Raw genomic sequence first — 21,520 nt, forward strand, 5'->3', positions numbered from 1 at the left:
TTCAATCTGTGAAGCTTCATATAAAGAGTGTCTTCAGTGAACAGACAAGGCATTTCCCTAGACAGCCTGTTTAGGAAGCACATTCGATTAATGGACTGCACTGGATCAGTGTCTTTTTTTAATTGATTTTAACAAAGTGCTGTAGGTTCTATCAGCAGAGCCATGCAACTGTGTTTCTGTTTCTATTAAGACTTGAATTCAATTGTATAAAGTTTTACTCATTTCATTAACCCTTTAGCACCTGATGTTTCTGAAAAGGAACACTTGATCTCCCCCCCCCCCAAAAAAAAAAAACAAAACAAAAGGGTTAAATATATATTTGTACTTCTATTAGGGTTTTAATAGTTTAGAGGTCAGCTGTAGTGCTGTATACAGTAGATTGTGTATTCAGGATGTGTTCAGTCTTTTCCACATACACCTGTAGTCTCATTGTATGCATTAATGTTGCGGAGCATCATAAAGTAACAGCACTTTGATTTCGGGGTTCTCGTCGTTGCTGTTTTGAGTGCTTACAGAAAAGTCCTGATATGTTCCGGTTTGAACGTGTTGGAAATGGAGTGGAATCCAACATCCCTGTCGTCCCTGCAAGTCACTTTCACTAAGAGCGAGGGTTAGTACTTTATTCTACCTACAGTGCCAGCCCACTATGTGTGTGTTATTTATCTTGGTGCAAAAACAGCTTGAAATATTCTAAGGAGCTTTTATTGGATTTGAAAACAATGCAATGCTCAACAAATCTGATACTTATTATAATGAAAACTTGTAAGTACAAAATGTTTTATAAACAGTTTGAAGAAACAATAGGTAAAAACTAGAAAAGAAAACCGAAACCCTTCTTGTGTAGGTTTTATGATCTTGGTATTACAGTTCTGATTTGAGGGTGGTTCCTATACAGAGACTTGGCATAGGTAATAGATCATATTTATTTGTAACAAGTGTCTGTATGATGCAGCACCTCTGTTAATATACTAAACACTGCTCATTGTTTTCAATGCAGCTCATAACAGCAAACTCTCTGTATAGTTTAGATATTTAAAAACATTCAAATACCAAGCCAGCTGTGCTCCTGAAAGGATCATATTTACAAACATAAACATTAATTTCCTCTAAGTGTAACCCCTTGTTTGCTGGCGATTTTTTTTTTTATGCATTGTTTGATATGGGCCAGTTTATCGATGACCAGAAGTATCCCCATTATAGAGAAAATACTAATAATAATGTACTTCCAATTGGTTTGTTTAATTACTGGTAAATGCCACCATTGTATACAGGGGATACACCAACACACACACACTTTATTTATCTGCTTAGTAACAAATATAAACCAAGTATAAAGATAGCGATTACATTAGAAAGGACTTGTGTTTGTAGTGAAGCCCGGTGTGTGACTGAGTGCTGGCAGTTGCTGGAGGATTCCCAGTTAAAGCGGGTAACACTGCCCACTGCCAGCTTCCTTTCAGTTGTACATGCCAGGACAAGTTGCAGGTTTTGTGTGTGTGTGTTTTTTTTTTTTTAAGGTTTCTCGAGGGTAGAAGCACACAGTTCAGAACACTTGTAGAAACAGATTCTTGTAATATATATAAAGTGCATTAAAATGCCCTAACAAAATGCAGTTTGGTACATTATGTCCTCCACTGCCAGGATCAGGTGCTGCTTTACAGTCCTGTCGCTGCTTCACGTAACCATTGTCAATGAGAGAAGGCACAAGAGATGTCCCGTGTACAGCATGCCTGGCAGTGGAAGAGGGTCTTTCCATTTGATCACTTGACAACACCTTCTTCCATCCTCAGAGGAAGTCTGGCATGCAACGACTGAGTCGCATTTGAGTTTCACAAGTCGCCTCCTTTTCTTTCCAAAGGTGGGATGTGGTAAGTTTTCAAACAAGGTTTAAGTGGATGTTCTTTGCTAGGCTGTTGGAGAACAGGAAGAGAAACAGAACATAGATTATTGCAGCTGTTTGGATGGAAAAGCAGCTAGGAACTTTTTGTTTTTATTTCCTTGCAGTAAACAGAGGTCCTGCATAATCTTTTGGCCTGTGCATATATTTTTGAATAAATAAACAGAACCCTGCACCTTGTTGGTTTTTCCATTGGATTTTGTTGGCTGCAGCACTGGGAGAGTTACGTTCTGTGACAGGACTGACGTCAGAGAGGTCATGGGGTATGTGGGTATCTTCGGTGCAGCTACGTTTAACTTTGGCAATTCCAGCGGATAAGGAGGACCGTGACGTCTCACCAGAGGCTCCTGCACGTGTTTTATATGATGCTGGAAAGGGAAAGGTTTAAAGGGGGATTACGTTATGTGTTATGTTTGACTCGCAGTAGAAAGGCATTGCTCACATTCGCACTCCTAGGAAAGCTGTGTGAAAACAGTATGAAATGTAGGATGGGATTCTGATAGCATTCCCTGGCCTGGTTTTTCATTACTTTAAGCAATGAGTTGCTGTATGTATGTATGTATGTATGTATGTGTGTATGTATGTATGTATGTATGTATGTATGTTAAATGATAAGATATTACTTCAATGGAAAGTAAAACCGATTTTGCTACTAGCCGGTCAGGATTGTAAAAGATGTGTAAGCGGTTTGCCTCACCGGTCTTCTTCCTTGCCGTGCAATTCTCCAGAGGTTATCTATTGAGTTGGGGGTCCCGCTGTTCTCACCCTGCTGCACGGCTCCGATCGCGCGCCGCAGTGTGGCAGCTTGTTTCTCTGCCACCCTGTGAGGGACGGGAAACAAGACAGAGACTATATGATGCTCCCAGTCAGTACCAGCAACTCAAGACAGAGCCTGTGTGATGCTCTCAATCAGTGCCTCTCTATGCCCTTTCATCAGGTAAAATAAATGAATTTGAGGAGGATGTGTGCATGAATCCTCTGATTTGTTAACTGCAATCTAAATGTTACATTTCTGTGATGGGTGAAGCCCTCCAGTGATCCATCGGGCTTCTTTACATTGCACAGCATGCATTGTCTCAGGTTTACCTGGGGAGGTGGAGCAGCTCAGACTCTATTCCTATCCAGTCTGTGGCCACTACTGTCGCAGATCTCTGACATTTTCTGAGATGCACTGTAGTCTATATTCCACTAAATTGATGCTGCCATACTAACCTGATTCGTAGCCTCTCAGCTGGATTGATCGGGTTGCTATGCTGTCAGTATGAATACCAGTGCTCGGTTACACTGCATGTTGAGAAGTGCTTACTAAATGCAGACAGCGCGGCACATTGCATGCTGTATTGAGTGTGTGTGTACAGGGCTCATCATAACACATCAGAACAAGTTTAACCCCAGTGCCACTTTGGTATGTTTTCCTCAATCACAAAGCCAGCTATCTGAGAGGGCTGTGGCTACATTAGCGCTGTGCTGCTTCTGGATTGCACGGAAGGCTCCCCTACCTGAGCTCTTTAAAGTAAGGGTGCTGCAGCGCTGCCTTGCTGCTGGTCCTCTCCTCCGGCTCGTACTGCAGCATCTCGTACATCAGCGACAGGCTCTCGGAGCTGCTGCGGGGAATCAGACGGGAGATCCCAGAGCCTTTCTTTGGAGGGAAGTCGAAGCGCATTGCTCTGGACCTGGGGATGAAATTCAATCAGCTAACAGAACACAGATAACACAGACTTCAAAACAAGAGCGGAACGGTTTCGCAGATTCAGGCTGTGAAGTTTGCTGACGCCACACTTGCAACAACTTTGAGATTTTTGACAAAGGGCTCCTGCAGCAACACCTAGTGGCAGTGATAAGTTATTGCAGATTCATATACGCACCATACAGAGGGTTACGGGATTCATTCTGTGTTCAGGAATGCATTTCCTTTTTCAAAGTGTATTTTCATTGCAGGTAGAAGATGATGTTGAGTTCTGGCATTGTGTAACACGTTTCATAGCTAAAATCAATCATTTACGTCTGAATGAATAAATCCAAGCAGCACACTTACTGCTTAAACTTCCTTAAAACAGCACCATCCGGAGTGCCAAGCACATCGTGGATCTTGGAAATCTGATCTAGCTCATTGGATCCAGGAAAAAGCGGATTTAGGCTGTGAAGGAAGAATGTATAACAGCTCAAAGCACTGACCAGGTCAGTAGAATAAACAACACTATTCAATCTTTGCCATCTGTTCTTGTGCTTTCATGTAGGGAAAGCTCACATGCAAACTCGTATGCATTGTACTGTCCATCTGAGTACTTGCACTGCAATGCCCTTGTCCCTCGGTACCTGACGATCTCAAAGAAGACACAGCCGGCGCTCCACATGTCCATTTTGTAGCTGTAGTGCCCGTCCGTAAGGAGGCACTCTGGAGCTCGGTACCAGCGGGTGGAAATGTATTCTGTGTATGGTGGCTTCGAGTACACACTCCTACAGGAGCCGAAATCAGCTAGCTTCAGTACGTCTCTCTGCAGAGTATGAGAAGGGCTGTGTTAGATACCCACTCCTCCTCATCGTGGAGACAGTGGAGGAGATACCAGCTGACTTGCAGCTCTGTGTGTGGCAGGCCTGTGCAGGGAAGTGGTATTGTTTTTATTTACCCTGATCAAGATGTTTTCTGGCTTCACGTCTCGGTGAAAGATTCCATTTCTGCAACAAGAAAGCGAACACATTTTTTTAAATTTAAAAAAACATAAACGCTACTTGCAATTTTCTGTTTATTGAAGCACTCATAAACTAAAGCAATATTTCACAGGTCACTTTTTACATGAACTAAAAGTACACATTAGGCACAACCTTGAGTACATAATCGCTGAGTAAACATGCTTGCTGGTTTTATTTGTTTATTCAGTTAACTAGGGCGTGTGAGCTGGGCATCGTGTTTCCAAGGGAGACATGGAGAGAGGAACAATAGAGACAGAATCCCAGCTGCAGCGCTCTGAGCTGCACACACACAAGAACAGTCTACAGATGGACAGATCTCTCATGCGGGAGGCCAGTCGGCCAGGTACAAGCTGACCACACAGTATCTCGGTGCATTTTCTTTTTTTTTTTGCAAAATGTTTTTTTTAGACCCAGCAGAGGTAGTTCCATAACCAAGGTTGTCCTCTCATGAAAACAACTGGTTTCGATAAAGTCTATAGTGAAGATTAAAAACATGGTTAGAAACGGAGCTTTTTCTGCAGATAACATCTGTTTAATGCAACAGTGCAAACAAAGACTTACTCTTTCAAACAGGAACAGCTTGGGATAAAATTCCTATTTCCTGTTTGGAGTTCAGGAGAGAACGCTCCCTTCCTCTCTAAAATGATTTCGCTCAGTACTTACCTGTGCATGTGATCCAGAGACTTACACAGCTGGTACATATAACTCTTTATTTTATTTTCAGGTAAAGGATCCCTTCGTCCTGCAATTACAAGGGAAGGCTGTAAATATTTGATTATGTGTCAATGTAACGACTCTTATTTCTTCACAATTTAAAAATCTAATCTACACATATCACCTGTTTAAGGCTCTAATGCTGTGTAAGGCTCTAATGCTGCATGCTCTCTCTCATTCTCTAATGCTGCGTGCTCTCTCTCTTTCTCTAATGCTATTTCTGCTGATATCATTATTTACCAGGCCTGAAAAGACTCTTTTTGAAGTGTGCTGGTTGGAGATTTTTTTTAGTATAATTTGCTAGATAATGGTTTCACTCCCCTAGTGGTAATTTTTTTAAACCAAATGCAGTTTTTGGAAGTCTTTTCAGAAGCTCTAATATCAAACAAAACGAAATGAACCTTTCTGAAAACACAGATTATATTAAAACACCCTTTTAAAGCAGTTTTATATAAACATGTGGAATGTTATGTATTCTGGTTTGTCTTGATATCAAATAACCAGACTCTCTAGGCTGTGGATCAGTTATAATTCCAGTAACTATAAACTGTGATCAATGTCCAGGTAGACAGAAACTAATCTAACATGCATTTAATTTGGTCTTTTTCATCACAAAGGCTGAAGCCTACTCTTCTCACAGTGGGGTGTGTGTAATTACAAGCAGACTTGCCTTCGACAGGAAATGAACACCTAAAGACTTGATAAGATTAAAAAGGTCAGGAAAGCTTAAGCTCTTGTTGTGACCCCCTAGATAATGACAGTGAAGTCTAGGCTTAGTGTTACTTCCTTTAGTACTCCCAACAGCACAGCCTGTTAAAGCATGCTTTAACAAGCATATCACAAAACAGAAATGCAAGCGTGGCTTTACAGCAAACCCATACTTACCTCGTATTAACTCATAGACGTTCATCTCCATGAGCTCGCATATCAGAGAGAGGGAGCCCGTCTTTCTATCACTAAACAACAAAGAAAGCCGTGAATTCAGAGAGTCCCATTGATTACATGCAGTGTGCACCTGATTCAAAAGGAAGCTCACTGTTAATGACACTGTGTAAAGAGGCAGTGCTGGGGCAAATGTTCAAACTGAAATATTCCAACTAATGCTGTAACCCCAGCAGGACAAGCTCCATGGAGCAGATGAGCACCAGCAAACCGAAATGCCATCCTTGGTTAACGATCCAGGTTCTTCACTATATACAGGAATGCATGTGTGTCCATATACAGTGTTCACATAGTGTGAGCTGACAGACCTGCTTCTCATGTTCCTGTCACTTAAAGAATATCAAACGTGACTCGATCAGGTCAGTGAAACAGGGTGCGTGCTGAAAAAGAAGCAAACTGTTTCACAATCATGGGACACACCAAGGCCTTCTCCTGGGGACTTTACCATCGGGGGAGAATAACCTGGCAGAAAAAGCATGCGCTAACCAAACGTACATGTGTGTGCAGCACAATGAGCCAGATTCTCAATGCTTTTTACTTAAAGAAAGAAACAAAGAATCCTGAAAGAACAACATAATGACAAGAATAACAAACAAGTGAAGAGCCTTCAATGAAATGCTTCAAAATGTTTATTTCCAGTCCCACTAGCTCTGAGGATGGTAGTTCCTGTGAGCTCAGGAGTGACTCTGTTACATGTCAGTGTGTCCACTCAGGGTCAGCTCTCTAAGTAACCTCAGCATGCCCACTGTGGATGTAAAAACCCTTCATTGTAACTGTGTTGTGAGAGTTCCTGTTCAGCACACGAGATAACCCTAACCCTAACCGAGGTACTTACTGAAGCACTTCGTGCAGCTGTAGAATATTGGGATGAGGGCTCAGTCTCCTCATGGCTTGGATTTCACGCAGGTTGTTCACTTGCTCTGTGCTGAATGACATGCATTAAATAAAAACAACACTGAATGCATTCATTCATTCATTAATACATGCATGCCCCCGCCTCTGATCATAACAATATGAAACGTGGACACCCCGGCAAATGGATAGGATTCTGACTTGAACGACTGTTTTAAGGAAGGTTAAGTTAAACCATTTATTATTATTATTATTATTATTATTATTATTATTATTATTATTATTATTATGATGATGCATTTAATTAAAGCTCGTAGTTAATAAACCTTTTTTTTTTTTTTTTTACTGTTTTATAAAGGGTTTCATTTTTCAGAGCGCTGTTTAACCTAAGATACATTTTAGAAGCACTTTTGCTAAAGTATTGTGTGACTAGAGCCCAGGGATTCTTTACCAAGCTGCCTTTGTGTCTTTGATAATCACAAGAGAAATGAACAATGAATCATTGATATGAACTCGGACAGAAACAAACGCGAGCGAGAGCGAGGATAGTAAAAACTGCAATGAAAAGACGTTAATTACACACCCCTCTCCAAACCCTAAAAATGAAGCACCACATCTTCTATATCGCGAAATGAAAAGACGTTAATTACACACCCCTCTCCAAACCCTAAAAATGAAGCACCACATCTTCTATATCACGAAATGAAAAGACGTTAATTGCACACCCCTCTCCAAACCCTAAAAATGAAGCACCACATCTTCTATATCACAAAATGAAAAGACGTTAATTACACACCCCTCTCCAAACCCTAAAAATGAAGCACCACATCTTCTATATCACGAAATGAAAAGACGTTAATTGCACACCCCTCTCCAAACCCTAAAAATGAAGCACCACATCTTCTATATCACGAAATGAAAAGACGTTAATTGCACACCCCTCTCCAAACCCTAAAAATGAAGCACCACATCTTCTATATCGCGAAATGAAAAGACGTTAATTACACACCCCTCTCCAAACCCTAAAAATGAAGCACCACATCTTCTATATCGCGAAATGAAAAGACGTTAATTACACACCCCTCTCCAAACCCTAAAAATGAAGCTCCACATCTTCTATATCGCGAAATGTTCAAGAGAAATACTTTTTTTTTTCTCCTGTTGTCAAAACATACCTCTCAAAGCGCTGCTTCATCTTTTTGCACGCGTAATAACCCCCGTCTTGGACACTTTGCGCCTTCACCACTTCGGAAAACGTGCCTTCACCGATTTTACCAATTATTCTGTATTCTGTAAAAAGAAAGAAAAAATAAACATGACTACACTGTAACTATCATGCACAGGGGATACAACCAGCCCAGGGGATGATAATACCACGTCTCTAACATGACTACACTGTAACTATCATGCACAGGGGATGATAATACCACGTCTCTAACACTACACTGTAACTATCATGCACAGGGGATGATAATACCACGTCTCTAACACTACACTGTAACTATCATGCACAGGGGATGATAATACCACGTCTCTAACACTACACTGTAACTATCATGCACAGGGGATGATAATACCACGTCTCTAACACTACACTGTAACTATCATGCACAGGTGATGATAATACCACGTCTCTAACACTACACTGTAACTATCATGCACAGGGGATGATAATACCACGTCTCTAACACTACACTGTAACTATCATGCACAGGGGATGATAATACCACGTCTCTAACACTACACTGTAACTATCATGCACAGGGTATAAAACTTACTATCCATGCCTGACTTTCATCTGCAATACTACTAGCGCCGTTTAAATGAAGCGGATCCGTTTCATCGTGTCCAGAACAAATACCGAGCTTCATCGTTTTCATTTCCCACGGCTGAAAATTACGTATCAAACTACTGGACGGTGTTTTCTCGCTGTCTTGTTTATTTCATTTCCAGGAGACTCGCACGCACTCTCGCCATGTTGTGTCTCCTTGGTAACCAGGCACGCTTCACCTTCGACCTCTTCAGAAATGCAGTAACGTCATCCAAGCAGCACGGGCTTGTGTCGTGATGTCAGCGGTGACGTAACCGACTCTCTGCAGTTCTGTTCAGGATGGTTTCCTTCGTGCTGCTGTCGGTACTGATGCTAGCTTCACTTTAACGATGTGCTGTTTGCTGAAACTGCGAGTTTGCTTTGAAGATGAACATGTATTGACCAATAATCATTTAAAGCAGTTGGAAATAATAATTTAAATTCAATTCAATAACGTAAACATGACTTTTCTTTCAACCTGACTTGAAATCTGTTCTCCCCATATCGCTAACATGGACGGGACTTCTCTGAAATCTGAAAGTGGTCTACTGCCCAACTTCAGTATCTTCACAAACATCATTGCGTTTGTGTTACTTTACGTTTCTACTTGCACGACACACCCGAGATGTAATCGTGCAATCACGCCCGAGCAGATTGCACGACGTGTCAATTCCACTTGCCCTTCTCGTAAAAGTAATACATGACGACACCCACTTCAACAGCACGTGCTGTTTTCAGTTGCCATGGTGATAAATAGCCGCTCACCTCTGTTCCGGAGAATATTGGTCAGATTTGTAAATTCTTTATTTTGCGTGTGTCGGAGTTTTTCGGCATAATGTCCATACTTCATCAAATCCACAAGGTTAGCCATGATTAAAAAAAGAAAGAAAATAGATATATATTTTAATATTAATATTAATTTTCCGGACTCTGGTTATGCGCGTCGTTCATTTCGTTATATTCCATGTTTTATATGGAGTCTTCGTTTCTTCAGAATACCCACATTTAAATTAAGTGCGTTTTAATATAGTTTAAACAAAAAAAAAAAGCTGAACGCGTTTGCGATTCAGGCGATATTGTGCGCTCTATCAGTCTTCACGGTGCTGCTGGAGTCGCTCGCTGTGCAGACCTGAGTAAACACACGCCCCCGGGCACTAGCAGCGAGGACGAGCGTCACTCTTTACATGAAGCTCGTAGTATTTTGCTCCATGCTCTCTCTCTGAACACCTTGCTGCGGGTAAGAAATACTTCAAGACAACATCTCTTTAATATGCAGGTGTGCAGGAGGCGCTGAAACCCAAACCGCCCTCGCTGTTCTGTGAGTTTTAGTGTTTTGTGGATGACTGTGGCTGGGTCACGTGAGAAGTCTAGACCCAATGAGAAACTATCATCGTCTATGGCTGCTAAGGAATAACATAAATAAATTAATGTAATTAAACATGTGTCCTGGACTGGCGCTTGCGGAAGCCACGTTTGCACCCCTGTTACTAACTCATAAGAAATCACAACAATCGCGATTCTTATAACACATATTTGTATTAGTAATAATACTAATACTAGTAGTAATAACTGTAACGTAATTAATTCGGCTGTAGTGTTGTGTGGACAACTCCCAACTACAGTACAAACATTCCTCCTCTGGCTGCAGTACCGCTGTGTGTCCACTGGAGGGGCAGTGTGCTTCAGTGGCTGTTGTCTGCGCTGCAGGGGACTGTGCCGCAGTGTGTGTTAATGTCCACTAGAGGGGGCAGTGAGCCTGTGTCTCCGATATAGAAGAGTTAACATTTAATTTGTTTTGCCAGGAACGATATTTTAAAATGTTTCCGTGTCAAAAGACAAACACAGGATAAAATGCACTGAAATGATGACGCGCCGCTACTGTTTGAGTTCTTCTATTATTATTTATTTCTTGGCAGACGCCCTTATCCAGGGCGACTTACAATTGTTACAAGATATCACATTATTTCTTACATACAATTACCCATTTATAGAGTTTGGTTTTATTGGAGCAATCTAGGTAAAGTACCTTGCTCACGGGTACAGCAGCAGTGTCCCCCACCTGGGATTGAACCCACGACCCTCCGGTCAAGAGTCCAGAGCCCGAACCAATACAACCCTCCCACCCAGCCGAAAGCCGAGCTTCAATCTTAGTAATGTCTTGGTAGTTTTGACCAATCATAGCCCGTGTCGCTACCAAGAATTGACCAGAAAAGAGCCAATCAGATTTCGCAGAGCTACCAAGAATCAAGTGACGGAATTATCCAATCAGATCTCGTAGAATTACCAAGAATACTGAGCATTTTCAACGACGGGAGATTATTGAATCTTGAAGTCTTTTGGTTTATTTCGAAAGACAATCATCTGAAGGTAAGATTTTTATTACAGTATTATTTTAATTGTCACTAGTACTGTACGTATAGTCACCAAGAATTAAAAAATGACAATAATAATATATGTTCGCATTACAAATATCAGCTGTAGAAATGCGCCGATAGTAAACTCTATGTTTTGTAATATTATCAATAAAAATACACGATTGACATTTTTACAATAGGTGTCAGTTCTGAGTGTTAAAAATGTAATATTTACAAGAGCTAGAAACTTGTTTGAGAGACTGTTTTATCCAAAGCGCAATTATATTTAATACATGTGTCCGTTATAATGTTACTGTAATATTTGTATCCAGGACAACAGAAATCGTACCATGGTAAAATAAATAGTCCCGTATAGTACCGTGGTGTAGTGTTGCATTATACTGTAGATACCATGATACTCCTCAGAAATAAAAAGTACAGTCGTATTATCATGGTGGTACTGCATTATAGTACCATAATAGAGCATTGCTCATTGATAGTATTGTAGCGTTTCACGCAGGATGCAGAACAGAAGGAGACAACACGCTGCTTTCAGGAGCAAAGCTTTATTTAGGATCCCTCTCAGCCCCCTACAGACACCACTGATCTAGCCGCTTGACCTGGACCGACCAATGAGCGTGCAACGCCCCCTTTTATAACTTAACCCCGCCCCTTAATGCTAATCAGGTGCCAGAGCGAACAGCTATCCCATTGGTCCCCAGCCGTACACTAGGACCAATGGGCACACACAACCAACAGCCAATGACAGGGAGCAGGGCGCACCATGCGTGCAGGACAGCTCGCACAGCCAGAGGGACAGAGCGAACCCGCAGCTACAGGGAATACAGACCCGGGGGGGACGGGGACGGGGACGGGGACGGGGACGGGGGGGACACAATGCAGCGGTAATAACAGCACCCAGACAGGGGAGACAAGAGCGAATACACAACACGAAACATGATACACGGATCACTACAACATAGATACATTGTGTTGTTCTATCATTTACTTTTAATTTAATAAAAATGTGAGCATTAAAGTTGTATTACTCAAACTGGCACTCACAACTTTAACTGGTAGGTTCCGCGCGCTTGTAAAAGCAGAGGAGAGATTTTGTAAATGTTTCAGCCTATTTCAATCCATAGCACTTCTGTGGTGTAACTGGTGAACACATCGGCCCTTTGGGTGGAAGATCCAGGTTCAAGTCCTGGTGGGAGTACAAACTGGTTTGAAATAGAGATGACTTTAAACACTTCTAAATGATGTACATATAAAGAATTCATTTTTCAAATAGGGTATTAGCAAATAATGACTGGATTTCAAGTAACAAAGCCAATACACTTAGAAGTAGCGTGTTGTTCTTAACACATTACTGAGTTTACACATTTTGTATTATTTGGTGTTAGATAAAACACTGTTCTGTATTTTGCCCTAATATTTCAGCACAGTGTGTTAGAATTAACACACAATATGGCTTGTCCCTAATCACACTCAGTAATGTGTTCAAATACAATTTCATGGAAGAGTGTATTACCTAATAGCATAAGTATTTTAGTCCAATTCTTGAGAATTTGTGTCATTTTAAGGCAGAAGCATGTTTTTAAGTTCGTTTTATTGTTGCATATCATGGTAGCACAACAGAGAGTAACAGGTGATTTTTCTGAACCCCGGCGAGAAGCGAGGCTTCAAAGTGAAACTCGATACCCCGGCTGTGCTTAGCAGCGCTGTGACCGCTCTGCAGCCGCGGTTTAATGACCAGCAGAGAGATCACAGAACCACACGCGGATCGGTGATAATATCACTATTTTGAAGCAAATATTGATATTATTGTCACTAAATATTATTAATGTTTCACAATAATGATAAGGACAGTATTATAGTATTATTTTTAAAAAGATGATCTCCTACCTTAATGCATTACAGACATTCAACAGTTAAACGCTTGTTTTTAGATTTCAAAATCAAAATTGTATCCGATTTGTTTAGCTTTTGTAACTTTACCTGAAAATAGGATAATAACAGCAAAACAGAGATTGGCCCGTACGGGGATCGAACCCGCGACCTTGGCGTTATTAGCACCACGCTCTAACCAACTGAGCTAACCGGCCACTCAATGCACGGGGTTTCTGCACTGTATGTACAGGATATATACAAACCAACCGACGGGTTTGTAAAATGATTTAAATCCATTGCATGGGGTGGAATGCGTAGCTGTATTAATACAGTTTGCACACCTTAATCTGAAGCGAAGAAGCGTATGAAATGGACTGGAATAATTATAAAAAAAACAGTCGTATACACAGAGCGTTGTTTTCACAAAAGGCGATATGGTTTCAGTTTTGCAGCTTTTAAACCCGCAACTTTGCAGTTTTTAAACCCTAGTACAGATCACTAAAATCTTCGTGTATTTTAAAAACAGTGTAACCAACAACAGGCGAATCTAGTTAAATCGAGACTGCGCCACCCGTGCATTTTTCTTTGGTTCCGGTGTCTTACTTTTAAGGTAAAGGGCACCGTGTGCTCCCTCACAAGCCCGGCTAGCTCAGTCGGTAGAGCATGAGACTCTTAATCTCAGGGTCGTGGGTTCGAGCCCCACGTTGGGCGGATGTGTTTTTATTTATTGCTAATATTTTTTTAACAGGCAATCCCTAATTCAATTTGTTATATCTATATAACACCAAACACGTTTTAACAAGAAAATACCATTGCTTATTAATACAGAATGTGACACAAATACAATGTCGGGCATATCAAGACCCAAGGTGCATCACACCAAGAGAAAAAAAAACCGCGAACGTATTTTCAAGTTTGGAAAATGACCCTGGCGGGATCCCGTCCCGGAGGCTTCTTCTTGGACTGCTGTGACGTTTATAAAAGGCTGCCGCGTTTGCTGGTAGTAAGTCAAAACATTTCCGAAACATTTTCAATTAAAAATTACACCTCTGGCTTTGGTTTTCACAGCTCTCGTCGACTCGGGCCCTCTGGTTGAAAAAAAATCCGTCCGAGAATTTTTGTTTTGCAGTCAACTCTTCCTGTCTGGAAAAAAAAAAAAAAAAAAAAAACATCGCTCAAACCAAAATGGCGGAGCAGGAGGATGAAAGCAACTTGACAACACGAGTAGCGGAGGGAAACAGCGAAGCGCGGCAGCAATGCACCGACCAGATCCACAACATCGACGGCGAGGTCGTGGCCCGTGTTACAGACAGCAGCGCCAGCTGTGTGGAGTTCACTGCTAAAGACTTCACCGCTAAAGAGTTCACCGACACCGCTGCTGCCATTCCGGAGTACGTGCATGTAGCGGCTGTAGCCGGAGCGGAGGGGACTGTGGACGGGAACTGTCATGTAGTGAATACCTATGCGGTGGGGGACGGACTGCTGACAGAAGAGTGCATTAATATCACATCTTTCGTGGAAACGCCGGGCGTGGAGACGATGACCAGCGTGGACTCTTCCGATTTCACCTCCGTGACGGAGGAGCTGGTGGACGGCATTGGTCACGGCTCTACTAGTACCAGCACCATTATTTACGTCCAGCCCGATGGCACTTTTGTGGAAGGGACGGGTCTGACGGCGGAAGAGCAGCAGCAGCTAGTTGAACAGCTGGCAAAACAGCAGCTCGTCGAAGTGACGGAGAACGAGGCTGCCCATATATTCGAGACGCACCATCACCAGCCTCACTTCATACAGCACAGCGGCACCTTGGCGCCCGAGGAGCTGCAACAAGTGATCGAGCAAGTTGCGAAATCCAATGCGCAGCAGCAGCAGCAGCAGCACAGCATCCTGTCACTGCTTCCCCAGGACGACCAGCCTGTGTCTCAGAGGAGCATCATGGTGTCTGAGGCTTCATGCATTTCTATTGAGCCGAGCTCCATATTCACGTCGGCTGGTCAGCTGGAGGTGATGACCCCGCAGCCGCTGAGCAGCATCATGCAGAACGCATCCCAGCAGCTGCAGAACGCAGCCAAGCAGGTCGCCCTGCAGCAGAGCCAGGCCAACAATGGCACTCGCATTTTACAGAAGAAGGTACTGTGTGTATACGGGATGTATTGATTGAGGTACAGTGTGTGTACAGGATAGATGGATTGAGGTACAGTGTGGGTACAGGATGGATGGATGGATTGAGGTACAGTGTGGGTACGGGATGGATGGATTGAGGTACAGTGTGGGTACGGGATGGATGGATTGAGGTACAGTGTGGGTACGGGATGGATGGATTGAGGTACACTGTGGGTACGGGATGGATGGATTGAGGTACACTGTGGGTACGGGATGGATGGATTGATTTTGCACATGCTTGCACACGTTTTGCTTGGTCATTGTTGTGTTTATTTTGTTCAGTTGCATTTTGTAATAAATTAAGATGAATTTGGTGCAAAGTCTGGTTTATTTCGGCGCTTGTATTGATTGTTGTGGAGGTAGGGGGTTTGTATTCAGCCAAAACATCAGGTTCTCCATCGCGTCCCTTTCCAATGTGAATGGTCAAGCTGAATTTGAATTGGCACAGTTGTGTGAAAGCACCACATACTGATGTGTTTCAACTGATTTTATTTTCAGCAGCTGGAAACCATCCGGATCCAGGTTCAGAACCGACAGCCAGAGCCCACGGAACGCCCCCCGCTGGCGGTGTTCCAGCCGAGCGCCAGGGTGGGAGTGCCAGCAGGGCTGAACCTCAGCAGCCCCCAGATCATCCGGATCCAGCCGGTGATGGGGACGGGGCAGCAGCAGTTCTTGCTGCACAGCTCCACTGAACCCCCGATTCAGCTGCTGGTCCAGAGACAAACCCCTCCGCTCGGAGCTGAACCCACAGCATGCACGCTGCCCGTCAAGAACACTGTGAATGGGAAAGCAGCCAGGCCCAGCGCGAGGGGCGCCGCGGCCCTTACCGTGTCCGCTGGACCGGACAGGAAGGAGAGGGACAGAGAGAAGATGAAGCCCCAGAAGATTAAAACACGGTCAGGCCGGATATCGAGGCCTCCCAAGTACAAGGTGAAGGATTACAAGTTCATCAAGAGGCAGGACCTGGCGGACGGGCACCAGTCCGACTCGGATGACTACTCGGAGATCAGCGAGGAGGAGGAGGAGGGGGGCGAGGATGCCGGCAAGGGGGCCACGTCCATTCACTTCAACCTCAATCCCAAAGCGTTCAAATGTGAAACCTGCGAGAAGGCGTACATAGGCAGGGGGGGCTTGTCCAGACACTACAGGCTGAACCCTCCTCATGGGCAGAAGAACGCTTTCCCCCCGGAGCCAGTGGGGTCTGTAAGCCTGCCAAGCGAGGACCTGTCTGCGGGTTCTGGTGTGACACCCATTGAAGTGCACAGCACAGTGACAGTGACCTCTGAACAAGCCACCCCTGCAGAGGTACTGGACAGCAAGGACAAGCCAACAGCACTGCCACCAGCGCCCCCTGCTGCGCCAGCAGAAGCAGCAAAGCCAGCCCCGGAGGAACCACAAGTAGTGTCAGATCCGACGGTATGAATTGAAGTGAAGGGTTTCATTAACAGCACAGTGCTTCTGACATTGACAGCCATGTGCTTATTTCACGTGTACAAAACAGACCCCCAGCAGGGAAGCAGTTTGAGTCATTTCAGACTTCATGAAGCGTGAGCTTAATTACACACACCTTGGTGTTGGGCCTCTTGGGCCAAAGCAGGGATGGAAATAAGACTCCCATTGCATAGAGGTTTGATCCATTTCAGGTTTTGCTATGAGTTTAATAAGACACACCTAAGCTTGTTACCTATATACTGGTGCTAATCCAGCTCATAGTAAAACCTGGAATGGGTGAAACTGCTATGCAAGAGGAGTCTTATTTCCATCCCTGCAAAGTAGTAAGTTGCCCTGGTCCCGCCCTAGTTAATATAACTGCCTATGTGAGAAGTGTTAATAAAACGATCAGCTGCCAGCAGGCACACCCATGCTAAACCCCGCCATAGTTACTTCCAGGATCATGTCTGCATCAGTTAACCGTTTTGAAGAACTACAAGCCCAGCAGATCCTATTCGAGGTTGAATAACTCCTGTAAAAACTCCAGTCAGCTCAGAGCAGACTCCTCAACAGCCAGAGAGCTCTGATCATTTTGCATGTGATCATTGTAGCAGTGCTTCTGAAACTAGGACTAGGTGCAGGACAAGTACAATTCCGTTCAAGTACAATTCCATTCCCCAGCTGGGTTTCACAGAGTAGGTCATGTACGCTAAACAAGCCTTCTTAAACAATGGGGCTGTTTCCATTTTCAAAATGAATACAAAAGATTCTGGTTTTAATTGAGATTAAATGAAGGGATCTCTAATGCCCCCGTGCTCTCTTTCAGCCTGCTGAACCCCCCTCTGTTCAGACAGTCCTGTCCTGTCCCGGGCCAGGGAAACCACGTGGTCCGGGGAGACCCAGGGGGGCCGGGAGACCGGGGCGCCCCAAAGTGTCAGGGAGGTCGGGACGTCCTGGGAGAAGAGCCCGACCCGGGAGGCCTCCTAAATACCTGGGCGGGGTTTCCACAGAGCAGCAGATCCAGAGAAGAAAAGCCAGATTGAAAGAGGTGTGGCGGTGATGCGTTGCATTTTACTGGAGATGCACGATGCATTAGAATCCTATGATCAGGGCATCATTGAAGTCTGTCCATGCATTGCAGTTTGAGCCATTCCAGCTTGGAGTGTGGTTTCAATTAGACTCTCCCGAGCTGAAGTAAGGCACGATAAGTACTCTCAGGAAAACCGGATTGGAACAAAGTCCTCCACGGGAATGGATTGAAAAGAGCACAGCTGCAGTGTGACTGGCTTACAGCAGGCATTGGGATCCCACCCCACCCCACGCTAAGGTGCTTGAAGTTTCAGGTGGGGTCCTCATACCTGCTGCAGCGAGTGACTGTAGTGTGCTGGCAGTGTCAGTGTTCCCATGAAGTCCAGTTTAAAGCCTTCATTATTACCACTGTTTGAACATCATGGCCCAATAGCACCTGCTACTGGAAAGGAGACCCTGGTGCAGACCTGACCCCCTGCTTTCATTACCAAACACACTCGTGTGACTTCATTCATGCAGTTCTTTTATTCCACAGATAATACAGCAGTGTGATAATGAAGAGCTAATGGAACTGGCTCTACCACGACTGGCCAGAGTCATGACGGTCTGGGAGTTCTTACTAATGAAGGTATGACCGTGATCTAATGTGCTTCAAGTCAGGGAGGTAGTTTCATGTATAGTCAGTCAGGCAACAACAAAGTACACATTTTCTTCTTGCAAAATGAACCACTGAATGAAAAAAGATAGTGTGTTTAAACAGCAATTTGAAGTTTGTGTCTGAAGTAGGGGTTTGGTTTTCCAGGTTGAGAAAGGGCGTCCCTCACGCCCGCACTTCGCTGATGTTTACAGGGAGTTTGAACAGCTACACAGCCAGGTGAAGAACATGGCTGCTGATCACTTCAGATCCCCTCTTTCTCTGGGCTCCCAGCAGCCTCTGGAGATTCGAGACACGTGGGTATGTTCTTTTAAGATTAACAAGCAGCTGCTTCTTTTAGTGAAGTGGAGTTCTTCGCTGTAAAAGTGCAACAGCTTGCCGTTACATAGCAGACTTGGGATCTGTGTAACACTAACACTTTGCATCTCTCTGTAAAGTCATTTGTGTCTCATGCTAGGTCATGAACATGGGTCTTCCTACAGCATAATCATTTTGGTTGAAGACTAACGAAATGTAAATGTGCATTGGTAAAATAAAATGTTACTAAACTGAACCGAGGCAAAGTTTCTGTTTTCAATTTGAAGGTCTAAAGACTTGCGTTTTGTTTCTGTAGGTGTCTAAATCACTGGGAATTGAAGAGCTTTTGAAGAAGCAGAAAAGGCAGCATCCTGGTCCGTTGTTGCAGTGTGTTGTGACAGTCTGTAAGGAAGACTCTCTCCCCTCACCCAGGAACAAGCATGCAATGGAGGTTAGGGACCTGGCGGGGTGGAAATCCACATTGCCTTCCCTTTTATTTTGTACTGAGCAGCTGCTACAAAGAAATGCTAGAGGTCTAACGGTACACTCTCATCATGTGGTTCATGTCCCCATACATTGATGGGCTGCTTTGTAAGAGACCGTGATCATTCCTGAGAGATGGGCAATGTGCCTTCATAGGAGCTGCAGACCACGTGGGGTCTTCATCCAAGAATGAATGATGAACCCGTAACCATGTAGTGCTTGTGGTCATGCCTTGCAATGCGATGTATTCTGTACAGGAAGCCTCACAATTCAGTGATACAGATTCTAATACAAGCATTGCAAAGCTATAGTATTCTGTGCAGTCTCTTTCATTATATTATATTATTCTCTGTTGCCTAGTCAGCAATCAAGATGCTGAAAATGATGACCAATTACAGTTTGTGTGTGTGTTTCTGAAATGGATATATTTGCCTATGCTAACTGTTCACACTTTATGTTTAGAGTGAATATGAAGGCCTAATGCCCCCAGAAAAAAGGATGAGGTTAGAAAACTGTGCAGGAGTCGTGAATGGCATCGATCTCACTCACAATGGACTACAGACTGTTGTGGAGGAAGTGAATTTCACAGCCATTACTGCAGGGCAAGGTAAAAACAAAAAGCAAGCTTTGTATCGATTTCTGATAGTGTTCCATTTGCAGGCATTCCTCACGATCAATAATCCAGGGGGTATTGGCACAGGAGACCTTGCATTCAGCCAGGGCTACCAACCTCCTGCTTTACTTACCATGTGCCCAACATTTGTAGAGCCCCATGGTAACAAATCTGCCCGTTTTTTTTTTTTTCTTTCTAGAAAAAACCTCAAAAATCAGCAACATGCAAAAATAATATGCGTTTTGAATGTTCCCATTGCAGGGCTCAGCAGGACTCCGAGTGACTCCTCCGCATTGCCTCAAGGAGGCGCTGGTGAGACGAGTAAATCCCTGCAAGCCGATCCCATCAGCACGACAGTATTACAGAGTGGAAACGAGGAGCCCAGGAGCACGCAGGGGCACGCGAACGTGCTGCTTTACCAGCCGCTCGAGGGGGCATTACAGGACTCCCAGAACCCTCTGGTGGAAGGAGAGTCTGGAGCGAGCGCTGCCGGCGAGGAACAGTCCGGGGTGTTTTCAGACTTTACACCAGAGGAGCTGGTCCAAGAACAACTGTCCAGCCACAGTGTGAATGTTGAAATGTCCGCTGATGAACTAACCTGCCAGGTGGAGACTGACGAAGACATGCTTCTCTCGACCGCTGCCAAAATGAGTCCACAGGTCAGCTTTGTCAACCCAGAGTCCTCGGAGCCCCTGAAGGAGTCCGATCTTGCCGATCAGGTGCAGCTGCTGGAACGGGCTCTGTGCAGGGATGTGGTTCCTTTGGACCATTCGTACAGGACTCAGACCAGCGAACCAGAACCACCACCTCCCGAGCAGCAGCCTCGAACAGTGAAATCCACTGGGGTTTGTTTAGGGAACGAGATTGGTGGAGAAGCAGTGTGCAGTTTGCAGGGTGCAGGCCTGAGCGCGCTGGACAAGGAGAGCAGGGATGAGAACGGCAGTGTGGAGCACACCGTTACTATCGGTGGAACCGTCGAATTTCAGCTCAGCGATGAAAACCAGGAGCTGCTGACTCAGGGACATGATCAGATTTTCATCCAGACTTCAGAGGGCCTCTTCCTGCACCACGCTGGGGGCGCCCTGCCGTCAGAGGGGATCGTGATGGTGACGGACGCTGACGGCACCACCATGCACATCCGCACCCCCGAGGGCGTGTCCTTCGAGACCGTCCAGGCTCTGCTTGCCATGGAGGCAGAGGGGCACAGCGAAGGCATCTTGCTTTCGGAAACACATCTGTGAACACTTTCCAAATCTGAAGTATATTTTTGTAATCTGATATTCAGGCTGAAGAAAATACTTTTTAAATTATTTGTTCATAAATACACGACTTGGACTAGTTTTTATTTGTATTTTTTTTATTTATATATGTATATGTATAAAACCATTGACGGTTTGTGACTACATTTTCAGCATTACATGAATAGTCTCATATCTTTTCTATTGAAGATATCCCTTTGGCAAAAAAATAAAAAAATATATATATGTATCTCTGTGTAAAAATGCTCACTGTAACAAAGTGTAAGAGATGTTTTGAGGTAAAACAAAGTTCCTTTCTTGCACTATTTTTCTTGTTAATTTTTATTTTTTATTTTTTTTTTAACAAATGTATTGCCAAACAAGTATTGGTTTTTCAGTTACTGTTATGGAAAGTTTAAAGTGCAGCTTGTCATGTATTGAAAAGCCCAGAACGAAAC

At 43.9% G+C, this 21,520-nt stretch overlaps 2 protein-coding genes and 2 non-coding genes across 8 annotated transcripts; 2 read left to right on the forward strand and 2 right to left on the reverse strand.

Annotated features, from left to right (window-relative positions):
- Positions 1-298: 298 nt before the first annotated feature.
- Positions 299-10,100, reverse strand: LOC117422563 (MAPK/MAK/MRK overlapping kinase-like). Of its 4 annotated transcripts, none has more exons than XM_058988148.1 (12): positions 9,672-10,099; positions 8,272-8,386; positions 7,080-7,169; positions 6,188-6,258; positions 5,252-5,330; positions 4,525-4,573; positions 4,214-4,392; positions 3,933-4,034; positions 3,397-3,570; positions 2,595-2,718; positions 2,074-2,265; positions 299-1,910 (listed from the first exon to the last, which is right to left on the reverse strand). In XM_058988148.1, the coding sequence occupies exons 1-12, from the start codon at positions 9,775-9,777 to the stop codon at positions 1,830-1,832; spliced, it is 1,362 nt and encodes a 453-aa protein (XP_058844131.1). In that variant the 5' UTR covers positions 9,778-10,099; the 3' UTR covers positions 299-1,829. The 4 variants fall into 4 exon arrangements, with proteins under 4 accessions (XP_058844131.1, XP_058844132.1, XP_058844134.1 ...); XM_058988150.1 differs by lacking the exon at positions 9,672-10,099 and adding an exon at positions 8,875-9,619 and having other exon boundaries at positions 300-1,910; XM_058988149.1 differs by lacking the exon at positions 7,080-7,169 and having other exon boundaries at positions 9,672-10,100.
- A 3,194-nt stretch (positions 10,101-13,294) lies between these two features.
- On the reverse strand, positions 13,295-13,368 carry trnai-aau (transfer RNA isoleucine (anticodon AAU)). The gene has a single exon. It is a non-coding gene; the product is annotated as a tRNA-Ile (tRNA).
- A 423-nt stretch (positions 13,369-13,791) lies between these two features.
- On the forward strand, positions 13,792-13,864 carry trnak-cuu (transfer RNA lysine (anticodon CUU)). The gene has a single exon. It is a non-coding gene; the product is annotated as a tRNA-Lys (tRNA).
- A 225-nt stretch (positions 13,865-14,089) lies between these two features.
- Positions 14,090-21,312, forward strand: LOC131697649 (zinc finger protein 839-like). Of its 2 annotated transcripts, none has more exons than XM_058988157.1 (8): positions 14,090-15,283; positions 15,815-16,732; positions 17,574-17,795; positions 18,312-18,404; positions 18,579-18,731; positions 19,045-19,179; positions 19,674-19,818; positions 20,086-21,312. In XM_058988157.1, the coding sequence occupies exons 1-8, from the start codon at positions 14,339-14,341 to the stop codon at positions 21,063-21,065; spliced, it is 3,591 nt and encodes a 1,196-aa protein (XP_058844140.1). In that variant the 5' UTR covers positions 14,090-14,338; the 3' UTR covers positions 21,066-21,312. The 2 variants fall into 2 exon arrangements, with proteins under 2 accessions (XP_058844140.1, XP_058844141.1); XM_058988158.1 differs by having other exon boundaries at positions 15,818-16,732.
- Positions 21,313-21,520: the final 208 nt, after the last annotated feature.

Source organism: Acipenser ruthenus, chromosome 15, assembly GCF_902713425.1.
Source record: "Acipenser ruthenus chromosome 15, fAciRut3.2 maternal haplotype, whole genome shotgun sequence".
Lineage (NCBI taxonomy): Eukaryota > Metazoa > Chordata > Actinopteri > Acipenseriformes > Acipenseridae > Acipenser > Acipenser ruthenus.

Coding starts and splice junctions, on each gene's coding strand:
- LOC117422563 (XM_058988148.1), bottom strand. CDS start 9,777: ATGGCTAACCTTGTGGATTTGATGAAGTATGGACATTATGCCGAAAAA. Junction 8,387..9,671: donor CAATATTCTCCGGAACAGAG/GTGAGCGGCTAT, acceptor TTCTTTTTACAG/AATACAGAATAATTGGTAAA. Junction 4,574..5,251: donor TCTCTGGATCACATGCACAG/GTAAGTACTGAG, acceptor TTCTTGTTGCAG/AAATGGAATCTTTCACCGAG.
- LOC131697649 (XM_058988157.1), top strand. CDS start 14,339: ATGGCGGAGCAGGAGGATGAAAGCAACTTGACAACACGAGTAGCGGAG. Junction 18,732..19,044: donor TGGAGATTCGAGACACGTGG/GTATGTTCTTTT, acceptor TTGTTTCTGTAG/GTGTCTAAATCACTGGGAAT. Junction 19,180..19,673: donor GGAACAAGCATGCAATGGAG/GTTAGGGACCTG, acceptor CTTTATGTTTAG/AGTGAATATGAAGGCCTAAT.